General features: G+C 39.5%; 1 protein-coding gene across 1 annotated transcript; it reads left to right on the top strand.

The window, feature by feature from the left end:
• The first annotated feature begins 336 nt into the window (after positions 1–336).
• On the top strand, positions 337–19583 carry LOC136625551 (eosinophil peroxidase-like). The gene is made up of 13 exons (XM_066599819.1): positions 337–461; positions 3719–3812; positions 4244–4419; positions 5661–5781; positions 6266–6395; positions 6720–6920; positions 7750–8074; positions 8242–8402; positions 9211–9463; positions 12265–12435; positions 15184–15421; positions 16333–16544; positions 19211–19583. The coding sequence occupies exons 1-13, from the start codon at positions 386–388 to the stop codon at positions 19231–19233; spliced, it is 2181 nt and encodes a 726-aa protein (XP_066455916.1). The 5' UTR covers positions 337–385; the 3' UTR covers positions 19234–19583.
• Positions 19584–20933: the final 1350 nt, after the last annotated feature.

Below are 20933 nucleotides of genomic sequence, written 5' to 3'. Positions count from 1 at the left end.
AATATGGACATTTAGATCATTATCAGCTTGCATTACTTAAGTCTCTTTCTCTTGAATGTGTAATTGTGTTAGTGCAACTTTCATATACAAGACTTCCCTCTAGAGTTTATCAAGCCAATTAGACCCGCCTTGAAACTGGCCTTTATAAAGTTGCCTTGCTTCGAGGAACTTGCATCTAAGAGGAAAAAGGTGAGACATCATTTGTTGTAGAGTTTCTCACACATAGGAAAGTGCAAGCCCAGTGGTGCCACATCATAAAAAGAAACATGTTTTCTTAACTTGGATTATACTAGACTTTAAGATGTTGTTGTGTGTTATCATATATGTTTGATAATATGTTTCATTGATTTTATTTTTTTTAAATTGTCATTTTAGGAGCAAGAGCATGGCTTCCTTGCAGGGGCTTGGTTGTCTCCTTCTGGTTCTTGGATCATTGCCAATTATTACACCTTCTTTTTATGGTAATTTAACTTTTTTTTTTCTAGCATCTCTTTTCTATTGACCTTCCAACATGATTTTTTTGTGTTTTCTGCAGAGTGTTTTGCTTTTTGTTGTGTATGCTTTATTCACCACTTGTAACAATGATTATATAGTGTAAAATTCAGCAATGCATTTAGGCTGTACTCAAGTCAGTGCGATGGATAGATTTGATAGATAGATATTAGATAGAGAGATAGATAGATAGATAGATATGAGATAGATAGATAGATATAGATAGATATGAGAGATAGAGAGATAGATAGATATGAGATAGATAGATAGATAGATAGATATGAGATAGATAGATATATAGATGGATATTAGATAGATAGATATAGATAGATAGATATAGATAGATATGAGAGATAGATAGATAGATATGAGATAGATAGATAGATAGATAGATAGATGGGATAGATAGATAGATAGATAGATAGATAGATAGATATGAGAGATAGAGAGATAGATAGATATGAGATAGATAGATAGATAGATATAGATAGATATGAGAGATAGATAGATAGATAGATAGATATGAGATAGATAGATAGATATAGATAGATAGATATGAGAGATAGATAGATAGATAGATAGATGGGATAGATAGATAGATAGATGGATAGATATGAGATAGATAGATAGATATGAGAGATAGATAGATATGAGATAGATAGATAGATAGATAGATGGATAGATATGAGATAGATAGATAGATATGAGAGATAGATAGATATGAGATAGATAGATAGATAGATAGATAGATAGATAGATATGAGAGATAGATAGATATGAGATAGATATGAGATAGATAGATAGATAGATATAGATAGATATGAGAGATAGATAGATAGATATGAGATAGATAGATAGATAGATAGATGGGATAGATAGATAGATAGATAGATAGATATGAGAGATAGAGAGATAGATAGATATGAGATAGATAGATAGATAGATATAGATAGATATGAGAGATAGATAGATAGATAGATAGATATGAGATAGATAGATAGATAGATATAGATAGATAGATATGAGAGATAGATAGATAGATGGGATAGATAGATAGATAGATGGATAGATATGAGATAGATAGATAGATATGAGAGATAGATAGATATGAGATAGATAGATAGATAGATAGATGGATAGATATGAGATAGATAGATAGATATGAGAGATAGATAGATATGAGATAGATAGATAGATAGATAGATAGATAGATAGATAGATAGATAGATAGATATGAGAGATAGATAGATATGAGATAGATATGAGATAGATAGATAGATAGATATAGATAGATATGAGAGATAGATAGATAGATATGAGATAGAGAAATAGATATGAGATAGATAATGGATGGATAGATAGATAGATAGATATGAGATAGATAGATAGATATGAGATAGAGAGATAGATAGGTAGATATGAGATAGATAGATATATAGATAGATATGAGATAGATAGATATGAGATAGATAGATAGATAGATAGATAGATAGATATGAGATAGATAGATAGATATGAGATAGAGAGATAGATATGAGATAGATAATGGATGGATAGATAGATAGATAGATATGAAATAGATAGATATAAGATAGATAGATATAAGATAGATAGATAATTTGTAAAGAATTTTCTGAATTTCATTAAAGTCCAGACTATAAGTAGTAGAAAACTTGGGTAAAGATCTGTAGTGAAAAGGGGCACACAGTAGGCAACATTTTATTCCCTAGGTTTTATTTTCAGAATAACAAAACTTGCAAGTTATGTAAGTTTGCAATTAAAGAGACTCTTGATAAGACCCATTTCACATCTGCGTTGGAACCTCTGTTTGGCGGTTCTGTCCCAGATCTGGCTCAAAGTACCAGAAGAAAAAGCTTTGCATGCAGTGCTTTTTCTTCCATACAAAAGCCGGGCGGCTAAGCGGAAATCGACCGTTCCCCATTATAGTCAATGGAGTTCATTCAGCGCTGTTTGCTTCCATTCTGAGATGGAGCCATTCGGATCTGGGGATTCCCTTTTTCCTGCTCCTTGGATACAGCAGGAAAGCGGAATCCCAGGCGCAGGTGTTAAGCCATCATAATGCAAAAACTAAATCACTATATTAACTGTGACTCACACTATGTTGTATATGCGATTCTGTGTGACACATGTAAGTTATTGTATGTGGGACACACAATGAGAAAATCAAAGATTGAATAATGCAGCATGTGTCAGACATTGAGAAAAAGGTAAAAAAGAAAATCTTTCAGGCACAGTATAGCATTTTATTGAATTCCATGGTATCAATTTCAGTACCATCAAGTTCTTCAGGAAAGGTTAATAAAAAAAGGGAAGTCTTTAGGATATTGTACCTAGATATAGGGTTTCCAAAGGGATTAAACTAGAGAAATTATTTCATGTACATATATGAATATCTCTGTACAGGCTTTATTTCTATACTCATGCTTCTGCATTGGGCTATGTTAGTAAATATGTTCATTACCTATCGCAGTGTGAGAGTGTCATGATGATGCGATTGGTTGTACGTTCTTTTAATTGGTTTCACATGTGCTGATCTACAGCATACTATGATTAAGCAAGCACTATTTGTTTGCAACGTGTGAACATGATCATGCCCTCATGTTGTGATATCTCTTAATGGAAGCAAAATAGAGACAGGAGGTGCTAGACATTGTACTCACTCTTCTTCTGTCAGATTCTACCATTGACTAGTTCTGTATAAATGTAATGCTGTGATGGTTAGATATTGTATATCTAAGTAATACATAAAAAATTAAACAATGCAAAATAATTTCAATAGTAAAAAAATTATATGAAGAAAATTGAGCTTTTGTAGCCTACGCCACAGTTGGCTATCAATAATATTTAGACGTTATAGATGAAAATGTAATGGTGACATTACAAAGTCAACATCTTTTCCTTGCTTTCCTGAAGGTTTATGAAATTTAAATGATTGGGGAAAAACTATTGATTTTAGTGGTTAATTAGACTGAGTGGGCATGTGTGCTTTACAATGGAAAGAACCAGAGGTGAGCACCTCGGCACAGGAATGGCTTATAGGATTTGTTCTAAAATATATGAGCTAGGCACAGTATTTAGTAGTAGTTAATAAAATGTGCTGAAATAGACTGGCTAGCCTGTAAATACTTGGTGGGTAGCATATGTGGTGTTGGATTCTTGTTTATTATCATTGGCTCATATAATTGAATTTCTTTCTACTATCCAGATGGAGTGGAGGAGCTGGACAATGATCTCATTCTCAGCTCAGTCCAGGAAGCAAAGAAGTTGGTAGATACTGCCTACAAGCGCACTCGTGATCTGTGAGTCCAGTAAACAATTACTACAATATTCAAAGTCATAACTTATTATATTTTATATAAGCTCATTAAGGTATAAAGGTCTAAGGCTCTGCTCACACTATTGTCATGGGTTCTGTTCTTAAGGGAAGCATAATCCATATAACTATGGGTTTCCTTCAGGTTTCCCTTAGTTTTTCAGAGTTATTAATGGCAAGAATAGTGCTACAGATTAAGATACCCAGAGAGAATGGGAAAAAATGGTACAATGAACATAAACAAGAGTTGAACACGTTTATTGTGATTAGAGGTTAGTTTGTAAGGCTGACAAAGACATACATCGTTGTGTTTTTCCTCATTCGTAATATAGTTTATGTAATAATCAGCATTCTATTATCATACAGGGCCGTTTTGTTATTATAAGTGTGTCCTAACTGGATGTCTTATATCTTAAGCCTTAAAGAGCGTCTTAAGCAAGGAACTTGGACTACATCTGATGTCATGACCTACTTCAAGCAGCCAGTGGCAACAAGCAGAACGTTCATCCGAGCTGCTGATTACATAGAGGTCAGCCTTGAACTTCTGACTGAGAAGGTTAAAAGCATCTACAGTCGACCCTTCAACATCTCAGGTACCATAGAGGAGAGAGAAGTGGCTTACAATGACAACAGCTATTGTAAAAACTGAATACCACAGGTTGTATGTTATTTAGGAAATGGTGGTAGTAGTAAGTACTCAATAAATCATAATATCGGTTGTCAAAGTTGCAAAGTTGACAAACTTGTGCAGGAAGGGTTCAGGTTTGATGGCATTCAATTCCGATCTCACATTCATTCATTATACCACTCAGAATTACAGTATAGCCAAGGGAGATGTCAAAATGTAGTACAAATTCACCGGGGACACCCCTAAAAAATATTTTTTAATGAGATAAATATAAAAACAAGGGCTGATATCAAAGGAAGGACAAACAATACACAAAGTACACATCATAATTAAGAGGTCAGGGATAACAGATGAAGAGATCCCTGAACAGTTAGTTATAAAAAGAGTTATACTCATGGGAAACCACATTGGTCAGACCCAAGGGACCATAAATAACCAAATATTAGTTGGTCAGTGTGCTGATACAGAGCGAAACCCCAGAGTAACTGGCAGGAGAAACACTGTCAGTGAAACTCCAAGTAATGGTTGAAAAACTGTGATATCAGGCCTTGTTTTTAAATTAATTTCATTAAAAGGTATTTTTCAGGGGTGTCCCTAATGAATTTGTTTTTCATTATAACACTCACATGCGTCCAGGAAGGCAATATCTGTGGTGCTTTTCTACAAGATCCTCATATTACAGTTTGTGCCTGAAATTAACATAGATTGAATAAGGAGGACACAAGAAAATATAGTCAGAAAATACCTAAAGAGGAGTTATAGCTAAGCTTTATATTACAGGGATGAGGATTCCAAATGGTGGCCTAACCCTGTATCTAAACTGCCCTGGCAGTATGACTACATGGAGCTTCCCCTGGAACCTAGAATGCATGCCTAACCAGGGCAACTAGGACGCATGCCCCACCAGGGCACCTAGGACGCATGCCCCACCAGGGCACCTAGGGCGCATGCCCCACCAGGGCACCTAGGATTCATGCCCCATCAGGCCCTTCCCTAGCTGTACTCTTCCTCTTCTAGCTACAACCCTATCAAAAGTAGTTCTCCAGCATGAGGACTGTGCAAACAGCATCATAAGTCTCAGCATCATGGATTCCTTTAGTGCCTCCTTGTCTAAATTGGCATCTATTAACTTACTGTAGCTGACAGGTTAAATTAGTTTTACTGTACATGAACTAACAGTACATAAAATTATTATGTGTTCAACAGACATGCTGACAACCAAACAGATAGACATGCTGCATAAGGTTTCTGGATATGCTTTCCTACATCTTCCAAAAGCTTGTCCCACAAGCCGGTATCGAACTTTCACAGGGGAGTGCAACAACAGGTGAGAAGGCTTTTGAAGGCTATGTTCAGCTTCAAAACCATTTTTTAATTGTTCTGATGCACCGGCAATGAGAAATTAAGGAACTTTACAAAAGGTTTTTACTAAAAATATTTTACTGTTTTGCAGCGACAGCTCCTATGCAGAATTATGTGTCTTCATGGTAACAGACTGTAGTAACAAACCCTTTCTGGTCTGATCCTGCTGGCATACTCCCTTCCATCTGCTTCCTGCTAAACTACTTACTGAATGTTGGTCTAATTACCATGGAGACACACAGCATGCACAAGAGCTGTAGATACGAATGGCAGGAAATGTTTAACCTACACCGTTTGCAAAGTTGCTTTATTTTTGACTTCAGATGCATTGGGGCATGAATGACCACAGTGACAGTGGGATTGAGAGAGTAATATTGTGCATACCAGCTCCATATACAATACATTTGTTAAGCATTTAGAGATCCATACGTTGACATTTGTTTCTTCAGGAGATTTCCCAACTTTGGAGTTTCCAATAGGCCTTATACACGCTTGCTACCATCTCAATATGAGGATGGGAGAGGGCTCCCTAAAGGTTGGACAGAAAATCGGCCGGTCAATGGCTTCCCTTTACCTCTGGTGAGTATGCAGACTGACTATATCTCAGTGTGATTTGGGACCCACAGCCCTCCTCAAAGTCCATGAGCTTCGTTGGTGCTATTATGTCCCTCTATTATAAGCAGTCTTGGAGACTCTAGGTCTTGTAATTGTATGAGCAGTGCAGAAAGAGGTAAATGTAATCTTCTGATGTATCTATAGGAGATATCAGATATATATATTTTGCTCTCTACCCTTTAAAGGAAATAAAATAGGAAAAATTCTAAGCTTTTCTTTTATATGTTTGCATTGATGACTAGATTTACTTTTGCTGCTGTTGTCTGTAGTATTTCTGTTGTATTGCAGGCCAGGAATGTGTCCAATCAGATTATCCAATTCCCAGAGAAAGAACAGACCCTGGACAAAGGACGGTCTCTAATGTTCATGCAGTGGGGACAGTGGATTGATCATGACCTGGATCTGGCACCAGAAACACCAAGAAAATCAGCCTCTGAAATTGACTGTGAAACGAGCTGTGCCCGAGTGCAGCCATGCTTTCCCCTACGGGTAACTTTTTATCAAAAAAATTAGTTTTGTGTACATCAGCATAAAGTTAACAACAATAGAAAAGGACTACGAGAAGAATACAGGTAGTAGGAGCAGGCGCATTAATGAAGAATGCAGGCAGTGTTTTGCAGGTAAAATTGCTGTTTACTTGCAAAATCACAAAAAACATTAACAATCAATTTAAAAACTGCAGCAAGTTGTAGGAAAACCGCATATCAGTGTGTTTTTTGGTCACACTGTGACCACTATATAAGTATATACCCTATGGCACCAGACAATCTGGGCCTGCAGGCTCCTGAGATGCACACTGAGTACTAGGTAACTGTTAGCTGAATGATCATTTGGGCAGCAGCTATCTTTCCAGGTTCCCCCATCCATTTATTTCAGTCGGGAGTGAGACATAAACAGCTAGCAGATCCCTTTCATGTTGAAACCCAACATACCCAAGCCTTCTTTCCTCCAACAGCTACCTTTGAGGGACTGTTTCGTAGCCCCATACACACAAGTTTAGCTAATATTTTTTAAATCAGTAGGGATTAGCCAATCTAATGCACTGAAACAGTCAGGTCTAGCACCTGAGATAGAGGAGCTTCTCCCGTGGGGTTGATGTCAGAAAAGGTAGCACAGGTAGTGTTTAGAGAGGCCTTATGATTATAGAGTGGCTAGATGGTTATTATCTTGTGGGGGTAGACCATAATTTGACTATGGGGTCCCGACCCTCAGATATAGTAAATTACATTATTAGACTTGGTCGTTCTCGGTCATTTTCATATTAAAGATGTAGTCAATTCAATGTGACTCAAATTTTATTTTGTGCTTAACTCCACAGATCCCCCGAAATGATCCTCGTATATCTAACCTCAGTGACTGTATCCCTTTGATTCGCTCAAGTCCAGCTTTTCATCCAGGCTCTAGTAAACTTGAACAGATGAATATCCTCACATCATACATTGATGCCAGTCAAGTATATGGTAGTACTGATCAGTTGGCCAACAGCCTGCGTGACAACACCAATGTAAGAGGTCTCATGGCTGTTAATAAGAACTTTACTGATAATGGCCGGCCCTACCTACCTTTCAGTTCAGGTCCATCTCATGAACCAGATTTCTGTGAGCAGACTAATAAAACATCAGGTCTTCCCTGCTTCTTAGCCGGTAAGTAATACGATTATTAAATTCCTGCTGTTTGCACAGCTCTTATATATTCTGCTGACTTTGTACTATGACTGAAAAAAAATATAGGGCAAAGAAATTTTAAGTTCCGAATCTCGGTCGTGGGGTTATTCTGCACACAGAAAGAATAAACCACTTCTTATCTTCAGGTGATGGTCGTGTCAGTGAGCAGCCTGGTTTAACTGCATTTCACACACTGTTTGTGCGAGAACACAACCGCATAGCTGCAGTGTTACGCAGGATGAATCCACGCTGGACTGGAGAAACACTTTTCCAAGAAACCAGAAAAATAATTGGCGCCGTTACACAGGTGCGACATTCTGTGTTTGTTTAAAATTGCCTGACAGGTGAAACAGAATTTGCCCAAATTTCTGCCCTCTCTTTTGCGCTATTTTGCATCTATGTTGGGGTCAGTTTACATGTGCCTCTATATGAAATGCTTCTGGCGGAGAATGCCTCAATAACACAGCCCCTGATGCAGCATGACATATTTTTTATGTTTGTTTGTACCGATTTGTTGCAGAAAGTTTTCGCTCTACGAAGGAGATTCTTGAAATTTTCTCCACAAGGCCTGTACTGTAAATGCGGCAGAATTTAAGCAGTGATTCCTGCAGCCGAAATTCCGTAGCATTTCCTCAATGTAAAAAGTTGGCTTGAATAGCATTTTGCACACAACTTCCTTATTACATGTGTTTCTTATTACTACTCTTGACAAAAGTCTGTGTGCAGCCCCAGCTTTAACCCTTTCCAATCCAATTTGTATCCTGGTTTTCCTAGGGGGCTTACTCTTTTTCTGCTGTTATACAACAGTGCTATCTGCTGGCTAAAGCCAGTACTGCAGGAGGTGACATGTTGGATAGGCTCCGACAGCAAAGAGGCTGATAATATACAGTAAGAGAACCCCGACGGATGTCTTCCAACATCAGAGCTGCACAGCCTTAAATCATAATGTCTTCAGAGGTCAGACAGTGGATTGGAAAGGGTTAAAAGGACGCCTACTAGCAAGTCTAATATGTTTAATGTTTTATTACTTTAATAGGAGTGATATTCTTTTAGCTATATAAACTCCAACAAATAAGATATTGTATTTAATCATTCATTTACCATTTTTTTCCCAGAAAATAAACTACAAGGATTGGCTTCCCCTGCTGTTGGGTTCATGTATGTCTCGGGTGGTTCCTCCATACAGTAGTTATGATGACACCGTGAACCCAGGGGCATCTAATGTGTTTAGCTTGGTCTTCCGTATGGGTCACACAATGATCCAGCCATTTATTTATCGATTGGTGAATGGCTACCGGCCCTCACGAAACTTGCCTGCTGTCCCTCTGCACCTTACGTTTTTCAACACATGGAGAGTTGTGAGAGAAGGTACATAAGTAGACTATGATTATTTGTTTTACTTCTTTGGACAGGTGACTTCCACATATCTATATATATAAAATTGAATGTATGTCTGTCTGTGTGTCTGTTTGTCCTTTATGCGCTACTACACCATTCATCCGATCGCCATGTAACTTTGGGAAGTTGTTGAGTACACTCCTGGGAAGATTATAGGCATAGTACATTTATGCTACGATAAATGGCGCGCGTGCGTGTGTCGTCGACAGTTACGACCCCCCCACATAGATCATTCGATTTCCATCATTGCCACTAATTCTCTCACTTCCCGATGTTGTAGAAACATGAAATTTGGCAGGAGCATTGATTATGTCATATATAGGAAAAGGTAATGGGTCCCAACTCGATTATTCAATTCTAAGCGCCAAAGAATTAGCGTCCAAATTTTACGTACGGAATCTAATTTTCTCGCTTCCCAATGTCATAGAAACTTGAAATTTGGCACGAGCATTGATTATGTCATAAATAGGAAAAGCTAATGGGTCCCAACTTGATTATTAAATTCCATGCGCCAAAGAATTAGCGTCCAAATTTTACGTACGGAATCTAATTTTCTCACATAGAAACTTGAAATTTGGCACGGGCATTGATTATGTCATAAATAAAAAAAGCTAATGGGTCCCAACTCGATTATTCGATTCTATGCGCAAAAGAATTAGCGTCCAAATTTTACGTACGGAATGTCATTTTCTCACATAGAAACATGAAATTTAGCACGGGCATTGAATGTCATAAATAGGAAAAGCTAATGGGTCCCAACTCGATTATTCAATTCTATGCGCAAAAGAATTAGCGTCCAAATTTTACGTACGAAATGTAATTTTCTCACTTCCTGATGTAATTTGGCACGGGCATTGATTATGCCATAAAAAGGAAAAGTTAATGGGTCCCAACTCGATTATTCAATTGTAAGCGCCAAACAATTAGCGTCCAAATTTTACGTACGGAATCTAATGCTCTCACTTCCTGATGTCATCTATATATATATAAATGAATGTATGTCTGTCTTTCTGTCTGTCCTTTATGCATTACTACACCATTCATCCAATCACCATGAAACTTTGGGAAGCTCTTGAGTACACTGCTCCGAAGATTATTGTCATAGTACAACTATCCTACGATAGGTGGCACGCGTGCGAGCATTATCGACATTTATGCCCCCCAGACAAAGATCGTTTAATTTCCATCTCAAGCACGAAAGCAAAAGGCATTATGAGCAACGGGATGCGTGTTCAACTACAAAATGATGCATCTGCAGAATGTTTCGCTTGACAATTGCTGGATATTGATAATGCTGAGGTAAAATGAAAGCTGTGCTGTGATTGGTTGCTATTTCTTATACTGCTGAGGAAACATGAAAGCTGTGCTGTGATTGGTTGCTATTTCTTATACTGTTGAGGTAACATGAAAGCTGTGCTGTGATTGGTTGCTATATATTATACTACTGAGGCAACATGAAAGCTGCGCTGTGATTGGTTGCTACTTCCTTTACTACTCAGGTTACATGAAAGCTGTGCTGTGATTGGTTGCTATATAATATACTGCTGAGACAACATGAAAGCTGTGCTGTGATTGGTTGCTACTTCTTATACTACTGAGGTTACATGAAAGCTGCGCTGCGATTGGTTGTTATATATTATACCACTGAGGTAACATGAAAGCTGCGCTGTGATTGGTTGTTATATATTATACCGCTGAGGTAACTTGAAAGCTGCGCTGTGATTGGTTGTTATCTAGATATATAAAACCGAATGTATATATGTATGTCTGTCTTCGCAGCAACGTGCGACGGGTAAGCTAGTTATGAATAAAGCATTATAGTTAGGGGCCCTGTTACAGATTTTGCGCTGGGGCCCAGGAGCTTCAAGTTACGCCTTTGGTCAAAGGGTAAACAACTCTGCACTGAATTGCCCCTTCATCATCTTATATAGATTAATGAAAGAAGGTGGTACAATATGGATAGAAAAAGGTTGTCTTACAATTGTAAGAACTGTTTACTTGTTATGTTTAACCCAAGGCTCATGGAGAAGTCAGACTGACCTCTCACTGATATCTTAAAGACATCAGGCCTACTTAAAGGTACTAGATTTCTCTATCTTTGGTTACAACAGTCACCAGCAGTATAAAACATCACTGCTGCCTGCATGTAAACTGAGACAGTGGGAGACTATCAGAGTTGCAGGACTGGATCGCCTGGAAAGATAAAGGGTGAGTTCCTTTATATTTTGTAATGATGCTTGCACCTTTAATTAATAAAAAACTCAGCTAAAACAGATTTAATCAAGTAAAATTCAATAATAAAGGTTTCACATGATTTGTGCCCCACAACAGACGTGTCCCTTTTTCGACAGTAAAGAAGACAATTTTTTTACTTTTTTTCTATACGCAGATCAAAATTTATACCCACTCTGGACACCTGGCTCTAGCTGCCTTCTGACTCCAGTTATTGATTTTATGGTTTTGAAAAGCATAGCTGCCTACACTTTTCAGTACCCTCAAAAAAAAACTATCTAGATCCACCAAACATACCCAAATTGCACACATGTTGTAAACAATGCCACTGCCATAGCCTACTGTTATGTTTCAGTATGCATTTGGTATAAGCCTAAAACAAGATATGAGTGTAACGTAATAGGTTCATGTTTTATGTAACAAAGCTAAAGCTACCAGTTTTTTTAAGGTATAAACCTGCCTTTAGCCTAAATCTAATGTAGATACAGAATATCTTTAAGCCACATATTTCACAAACACAACTTTCCTGGTTACTACAGGAGGAATTGACCCTCTTCTCCGAGGCCTCATGGCAAATCAAGCAAAGTTGAACAGACAAAACCAGATTTTGGTTGATGAACTCAGAGAACATCTTTTTGAGCTGTTCAAACGTCTTGGTCTTGACTTGGGAGCAATCAATTTGCAACGAGGCCGTGATCATGGATTACCAGGTAAATTAATAATTTCGATAAGCCCCTGTATAATGTACAAATACACATAGTAATGTGCAAAAATTTTAGTCAGGTGTGGAAAAACTGCTGCAAAGTAAGAATTCTTTCAAAAATAGAAGTGTTAATCATGTATTTTTGTCAATTAACAAACAGCCAAGTGAATGAACAAAAGAAAAATCAAAATCAAATTAATATCTGGTAGAACCAGCTTCTGCCTTTAAAACAGCATCAGTTCTTCTAGGTCAGTGTTGGCGAACCTTTTGGAGACCGAGTGTCCAAACTGCAACTCAAAACCCAATTATTTATCACAAAGTGCCAACACGTCAGGGGGCGGGGCTTATCACGACGTATGGATTTTACCTCTATTGTTAGAAAAAGCAAATGGCCATTTCAAAATAAACAGGGAGGAACGCCCTGTGTTTTTTCCCTAGCTGGAGCAATGGAGTACCATTGGTATGGATTTTGACTGGAAATCAGTCGCGTATTCGAAGCTGATTTCATGCTATCTGCCACTCCCCCTCACCTCTTCTGAAGGCTTCTCGCTGTCAGCACTACCCAGCTTCTGGTTCCCTGTGGCCTGTAGTGGCCTCACCTGACCAGTGGCGCCCTACATGACCAGGCCTCTGGGATCGGAAGCCGGGGAGGATGACAGCAGCCACCAGAGAAGGTGAGGGGGAGTGCTGCATAGTATGACTCCAGTTGTAGATTTTATGGTTTTGAAAAGCATAGCTGCCTACACTGCAGATAAGTGACTGATTTCCAGTCAAAATCCACACCAATGGTGTGGATTTTGACAGTTTTTTTGGTTGCGGAAATGCTGCGTAATTTGCCACAGAAATTTCAGCTGCGAACGTCTAAGCACCGGTCCCTCTCTTCTTGGCGCTGCTGTGGACTGCAGTGTGTGCACCCGGCCTCCTCCTGCCTTCTCCTCCTATGGAACCAAAGAAGATAGGTCAGGGGAGGATGATCAGGGGTGCACACACTGCCGTGAGAGTATGCACCCATGATCAGCGTCGCTAACAACATCCACCGAGTGATTACCAACTAGGGAGCCGCAGCACCCCGGCTGGTATTCACTACCATGGTGAGCAGTTGTCGGTGCACGAGCCAACAGAAACGTCTCTGCGTGCCCTCTGTCGCATGTGTGCCATAGGTTCACCACCATGGTTCTGGGTGTACTTTGACACAAATTCAAACTTAAGGGCACCTTCACACTAGCGATAAAATCGCGTGATTTTTGTGCAATGCGAGAGTGGGTGAAAACGCTGAATTATGAAACCAGTGATTTTCAATGGTTTCCTTCACATTTGCGATGTTTTCACTTATGCGATGTTGCGAGAAAAAAATTGCAACATGTCCTATCTTTCTGCGTTTTACGTTTTTTTAAATCTTCCATGTTTTCCTTTGATTTCCCTCCTTTTTGTTGCATCGCAAAGCAAAAACTTGAATCTTTTTGTGCGATGCGATGAGTTTTTAACTCCTATTGACCTAAGTCCTATTGACTTTCATGTTAAGAAATTGTGGCAAAATAGCGTGAAAAAAACGCGTAAGAAAATCGCAAGTGGCAGAAATGTTTTTGCAAGAAAAAGCAACGCAGACACTTAAACATCTCATGAACAAAATTGTGATTTTTCCTCGCAATTTTCTTGTGGCGATTGTTGCTGCGGAATCCGGAGCAGGCGTTCCGCTACGGATTCCGCATCAATAAGCCTTTATAGCATGCTATGGTAAAACGATCCTTCATGTCCACGAGCAGAAATCAATTGCGGTTTCTGCTTGCAGATAAAAAATTGCAGCATTCTCCATTTTCCTGCAATTCGTGCACGAAGACTTCCATTGAAGTCAATGGAAGCCATCCGATCAGCAGCCCGTCCGCAATTGACATTGTGGACGGGCTGTGAATTCTATGGGAAAGCAGGAGTTTGAAAAAACAATTGTACTGCACATGTGCGCTAGCTGCCGCTTCTGCACACATCCGCAGAACAAGAAAAAAAGACCTGGACAGTAAGCATGGTCCTCTGCTTTGGGCAGGTTTGGATTCCATTGAGGCCTTAGATACAGGATTCAAAGTAAGAGTAGGTTGAGAAAAACATAGCTTTTATTAATGTGTACTTTTAAACGGGTTCACCGGGATTTAACTATTGATGACTTCTCCTCTAGATAGGTCATTAATAGACTCTCGTGCAATCACAGGCTGCAGGCTGACAGTTCTGCATCCACTGTGTAAACAATTTCCACATTCTGTGCCTCTCCTTCGATTACAGTGTGTTGGTGTGTGCACACGTTATTTTCAGTTTACTAACCAAAATGACCAGAATGTCTCTGAATGACCAACTTTTACAATCACCCTAAGGCAGCAGAGAGGTGGGCATTCAGATATTGTCTCCCTGCTGATTAGATGAGTGCAATGCAGCATAGGAAATTAGAAAAGGAAGTACAGGACAGTGAACTACTAGCAGAATAGTAGGCTTGAGATATGCCTCCAACCTAAAAGTGGATCGCAAATGGCAGAAAAATAGGGAAGACCACCTGAGAATTGTAACTCAAAAAAACATAAAAAAAGAGTGCAAACTAGCAAATGAGTGGATAAGAAGAACCAGTTATATTTTATAAACCTTGTTGAAAACTCAGGTAAGCTTTAAAATAATTAGAAATGCTGTCCTTACTTTTTCATCTAACCATCCATCTTTATTGAAATGGTGTTATTTGCAATGTAATGTCTTGCATATTATTGATTTATTTCAATAGGATACACTGACTGGAGAAGACTCTGTGGCCTCTCTGAGCCCAGAAATGTAGCTGAACTCGCTCAAGTACTGAGAAATAGGCCACTAGCTGAAAAATTTATCTCTCTTTATCGAACACCGAAAAATATTGACATTTGGGTGGCAGCTGTTGCTGAGCCTCTACTGCCAAATGCTAGAGTTGGTGAACTGCTGGCTTGTTTAATCGGCAATCAGTTCCAGAGAACCCGTGATGGAGACAGGTAAGTGCAACAGAAACAATAGTAGACATCTATTTCTACTTACCAACCACAAGCATAGGTAAGCAGTTGCACCTGAGCATTGTTGCCTGAGAGGAACCCAAATGCCCCACTTCTACATAAAAAGACGTAAGTATTAAAAATGGCACATGATTGATGTGTTAAGGTTTTTGCAATGGTGCCCAGAAGCATTGCGTATGCACTGGAAGCAAAGTTCGGCAGAGTATCACACAATACTCTTTCTGTGCAAGCGCACTGAGCTACGGAGGCAAGATGCAGAATGTAGACACCTTGACTTTAGTGGAATGCCTGTTTCTGGCAGGTTGGGCAAGGGGCCAATCCGCTGATGTCAACGGTAGGGGGAGGCAGGCAAGCAGCGGAGGGAGCAATGAATAAACCCTGACTTGGAGCTCCACTGGCCCGCCTTCATGACTCAAAACAGGACAATTAGCATACATAGCATCAGAATAGAACTCTAACCTTTTACTTTTTTGCAATAATGAGCATTCTTCTGTTTTTTTCAAAAACATATGTCTGGAGTGTATTAAATGTACTTGATTACGCTATGGTTGCTGCTTATGGTCCAAAATTCTGATGACAGATTTCCTTTAAAAAAATATGCTACACTGTTGTTGGCCATGCTCCCTCCCACTAGCAACCACCCACTTTTTCTTGCCACTTTTCAAGAATGGCTAATGTAGAAAAAAGTCGCAAATTTTATGGGATGGGCCAAACTTTGAGACTTTTTTTTTACCTAAAGAGTTGGTGCAAGTGGATTGATAAATTCCCCCTAATGTCTTTCTGCAGAAACGTTATTTTATGTGGATGTTCTAGCGTTTTTCCCATTTTTGCACTATAGAAATGTAGCGGTCCAGTAAAGATAAGCTGATCATTATTCTACCTTTTCTTGTTAGATTTTACTATGAAAGACCTACGGAGTTCACAACAGCTCAGAGAAGAGCTATCGAGAAAGTGACAATGTCTCGAATCATCTGTGACAACACAGCAATCACCCAAGTTCCTCGGAATGTGTTTACAGCAAACACCTTCCCAAGAAATTTTGTAAATTGCTCCCAGATTAGCACATTTGATCTGAGCCCTTGGAGGCGCAGGAAGAGCGGATCAGGTATGTTCTTCAGTAGGGATGTTGCATTGTACAAGTGCCAAAAACCAGCCAATTACTTACACTTATACTTACATTTTTATGCCCCTTTACCAGCCACTGTTTTCTATCCTGCCCCTTTTCCGCTGGAACTTGCAATAGTTAAAATAACCCTAAGGTTGTGTTCACACATGACGGATTTTGGTATGGATCTGCAGAAAAATCTGTAACACATTTTCCACTGCGGATTTTGTGCAGATCCACATCAAAATCTGTGTCAGTATCCACAGCATATGGTGACAATCTTGACATAGATCAGGAGTAGGCTTCGCTCCGTCAGTTGATGGTGTGAAATCTGCCTCGAATCCACATCAAAATCTGTACTTTTAGGTGCTCCTTCACACTGGCGAGGGCGATATCGCGCTCCCCACCATGTGAAATACCCTGTGATGCAAGGTGTTTTCATGTGAAAAAAGCCTCGCATCACTGTGGCGATTCACTTCATCCATGCTACGGTTGAGGATCACAGAGGTCCCCCATTGCAATATTGCAATGGGAGATATCACAAAAAGATAGAACATGCTGCGATTTTTTTTTTCACGCAACATGAGTGAAAAGATTGTAAATGGGAATGAAACCATTGAAAATTATTTGTTTCATAATCATGCATTATCACACACTGTTGCATCGTGCGAAAATCGCACGTTTTTGTCGCCAGTGTGAAGGCACCCTAACATGGATTGGAAAATTCACATCAAATCTGCTATATATGAACACCTTAAGGGTATATGGACATAGGTTACAAACAAAAATTAGGTAATCTGCTCGCAGAAAAGAAAATGCAGCATGATTTATTTAATCACAGAAACCGTGACCATAGGGTCTATTGAGCTCTATGGTCGTGGATATACCTGCAGCCCATACGCAATTACATTATGTACGGGCTGCGAGTACCAGCATCATCATTAAGCAACGGCGCGGAAAATACAGACAAACAAGGAAAAAAGCTGTACTACGCAGGACCGCCTGTATGTGTACGCGATCATATGCAATACAATTATGCACTGTACGCAGGGCCGCTGGCTGCAAGCCTCCCACATGCAGAATCTGACCCGGTCGAATGAGCCTGGCCTAAGGCTCACAGGTAGGAACGAGGAAGTAAAAAATAAAGATCTCTGGCACTACTATGCTTGCTTGTTCGATTTTTCAAACAAAAAAGAAGGCAATTTGTAGCCTTTGAGGTGCGTTGCCTAGCTACCTGTTTGTCGTCTTTTATTTGTGGAAAAAATGTTTTTTGGAATAAACTATTAGAAGCCATCCTTCCCATCTCTTGATGATTGGTTGATCCGTGAACCTGGATATAGAGGAGATCTAGTGGACCTCAGTAAGAAAAAACACTGATTGGTAATCGGACAAGCACGCATAGTAGTGCAGAAGGTTTTTTGTACTTCCTTGTTTCTACTTTCTTTGACCGAGGTTTTGAAGCCCTGAGTATCTCCACTGTCACCCTCCCTGCCTTTCTGAGATCTGGTGGGGATTGGTGGGTGTGACTATTCCTAAATGCTCATTTGGACTTTTGGTGCGGAGACCTGTCATCTAGATAGGTTCCCCACACCAGGTGAATCCATCTACATTTAATACAATATTTGTTATTTACATATTGATTCCTCTTTGGAGCACGGATACGATTATCCATTCTAAAGCCCCATTTACACACACAGATAATAGCTCAAAATTTGTCAGAAACTGACAGTTTTCAGCGATCATTTTGTATTAGCTGCTAATGGGCTAATCAGCACATTATTAGTTAACTAGCTTCATTTGCATGTATTTAGAGAACAGCGGGTGGTCTGTTCTCCAAATGCATTGCTATTGTTCTCCAGCTGGACAGCTCTGCCCGTGAAGAACTCAGCGTGCGGTCTCTCTTATCAGGGATGACGGATTTTAAACTGAGCTGAACTCAGCGAAGGACGAAAAGCGATGGGCACCCATTTACACACAACGGCTATCGCTCAAAAGATGGCTTTAGAGCCAATTTTGAGTGATAATCACTGTGTGTAAAAGGGCCTTAAGGCTCTCATGTGACGTGGATTCTGTTTCTACAGCCCCAACATATATACTATGATGGATCCATTTTGTAACAGTTCTTGGCAAATGCCATGGATTTTTAATGGCTCCATAAGGATGACGACTTTTATTTTGCTCACTAGATAGAATAGTGCAGCATGTTACACTGGTTTGTCCATCCAAAAACAACATTACTATACAGTAAGCCCTGACAAATTAGAATTACATTAAGGGCTCTTTCACACGACTGTATGCGTTTTTATGTTCTCTTGTCCGCGCACTGAATTCGCATGAATGGACGATTTTCCGTGATCACGGACAGAAATAATTAGCGTTTTCTTGTCCATTCACACGACCGTGTATGATGTTTTTAGCAAAAATATACGTCGCACCCCCGGAAAATCCTTGCTCGGCATAAACCCTTGGGATGCCTTCAAATGTCTAAATAGAGGCACCTGTAAACTGCTAAAATGCCTCCTCCTTTTTTTTCCAGCTCCCATAGGAGTCTATGGGAGCTGCCACTGTATATCAGACGAAAGATAATTCCAGCTTTTTATTGCATCTAGCAGCATTATATGAAAATATTCATTTATCCTTTTATGTTTATCATTTTGTTTTTCCAGAAGTTGAAGATCCTGAAGAATAAAGGAGTCGCAGATACAAGGGTCTATATGATGTACCTCCAAACTATGCCAAGATTTATATACAATTAAATGGCTTCCTGACGAGGACGGCTCATCGCATAGCTGCTATAATAAGCTAGATGAGAAGAGTCAGTATGTAGTGAGTTATGCATAGAAAGTAAAAGATGTTGCAGAGGTCAGTGCTAGAATTGCCCAGAGTAACTTTCTAATATACTGCCTGGATCACTTCTGCCCATCAGCAGAGATCACAGCACTAGTAAGGACTTTACATCGCTTTTAATTATATTTGTGTTAATTCAAGTATATTCATATTTGTATTTTGAAACTTTAATAAATGTAATTTCAAAGCAAGAAAAAACGTCTGTGTGAGGAAGGCCTAAATCTCACTCTAAAGTCCTGACCACTAGAGGTCTCCCTTTCTCCTAGCTTGCTGTCCACTGACTGCTCTCAGTTAATTGATGAGAGATGTGGAGACTTTAGAACAGAGGTTGGGGAGGGATTAATCATTGTGCTCATTGAAATATATAGATAGCAGAGGGTGGGAGAGGGAAGGAGAGACTCACACAGACTTTGCATCCAGACTAAAAGCAAGTCACTCTTTACTGTGTTTTAGGTACAGAAATCTTCACTGCTCACTCTTGCTATACACTATCCTACAGCATGATTTTATGTCAGACATTTAGTGAACAGGATCTGCAGCACAGCACCCAGGCTTCTTCTATCAGTTCTAAGAGGATTCGGGTATATAGCCCGCGGATGGGAAAATTGGAAAATACAGGATACAAGTCTTAGAATGATCAGAAATAGCACTGTTCCTCGTATACACACGACAGCTAGAGTTGAGCGAACATACTCTGCCGAGCTCGATGCTCGTTCGAGTATTAGCGTACTCGATGGTGCTCGTTACTCGAACGAGCATCAAGTCATGTTTGACCCTGCCCCAGTTTTTGGCTCCTCCCCGTTTTGACCCTGCCGTGACGCAACGCGCGTCAATGGCAAATTTTTTTGTCTGGAGGAGAGAGAGAGAGAACACACGAACCAAGAAAAAAAAAAAAACTCAGGACCTGGCGTCCCACATACAAAAATGCTCGAGTCTCTCATTGTAGTCAATGGGGTTCGTTACTTGAGTAGAGCTCTCGAATTTTACGAAAAGCTCGACTTGAATAACGCGGACCCGAGCATTTGGGTGCTCGTTCATCTCTAATGACAGCCTATTCTGAAAAGTTAGGTAACTTTAACTTCACTTTCTGTCTATTAGGGTATGTTCACACATTGCAAATATAATTGCATGCGGAAATTCTGTAGTGTATCACAGTATCAGTAAAGATTTAAGAAATCTCATCTACATGCTGTGAGAAAAATCCACAATGTATATTGACCTGTGGCACAGATGTTAAATCCACAATATATCAACTTTAAAAAGAAGTAAGAGAGGTAGGAAGAAATCGAAGAGGGAGCAGTATTCTTCAAGGGACTGTCACCTAAAAGACTGACCTTTTTTTTTTGGTTTAGCCCATGCCCAGCCGTTAAATTTTTTTTTTTTGTAGTGACACAACCAACCACCTCTTCTAGGGAAAGAAATAGCAGGAAGGCAGTTTTTTGCATACTTCCTTCTCCTTTCTTCTTAACCTGTTAGCTGGGGTTTCTGTTGCGAATGCTCACTGGTTCGTGGCTCTGCCACCAGGAACTGCTGTACTCTGCT

Source organism: Eleutherodactylus coqui, chromosome 4, assembly GCF_035609145.1.
Source record: "Eleutherodactylus coqui strain aEleCoq1 chromosome 4, aEleCoq1.hap1, whole genome shotgun sequence".
NCBI classification, from domain to species: domain Eukaryota; kingdom Metazoa; phylum Chordata; class Amphibia; order Anura; family Eleutherodactylidae; genus Eleutherodactylus; species Eleutherodactylus coqui.
Note: the sequence above shows the minus strand (reverse complement) of the source record. Positions and strands in the feature narration are given on the sequence as shown.

What these genes read in the sequence shown, in the direction of transcription:
- LOC136625551 (XM_066599819.1), top strand. Translation starts at nt 386, where the DNA reads ATGGCTTCCTTGCAGGGGCTTGGTTGTCTCCTTCTGGTTCTTGGATCA. An exon ending in TCGACCCTTCAACATCTCAG is followed by an intron (nt 4,420 to 5,660) that starts GTACCATAGAGG and finishes TGTGTTCAACAG; the next exon opens with ACATGCTGACAACCAAACAG. An exon ending in AGCCATGCTTTCCCCTACGG is followed by an intron (nt 6,921 to 7,749) that starts GTAACTTTTTAT and finishes TTAACTCCACAG; the next exon opens with ATCCCCCGAAATGATCCTCG.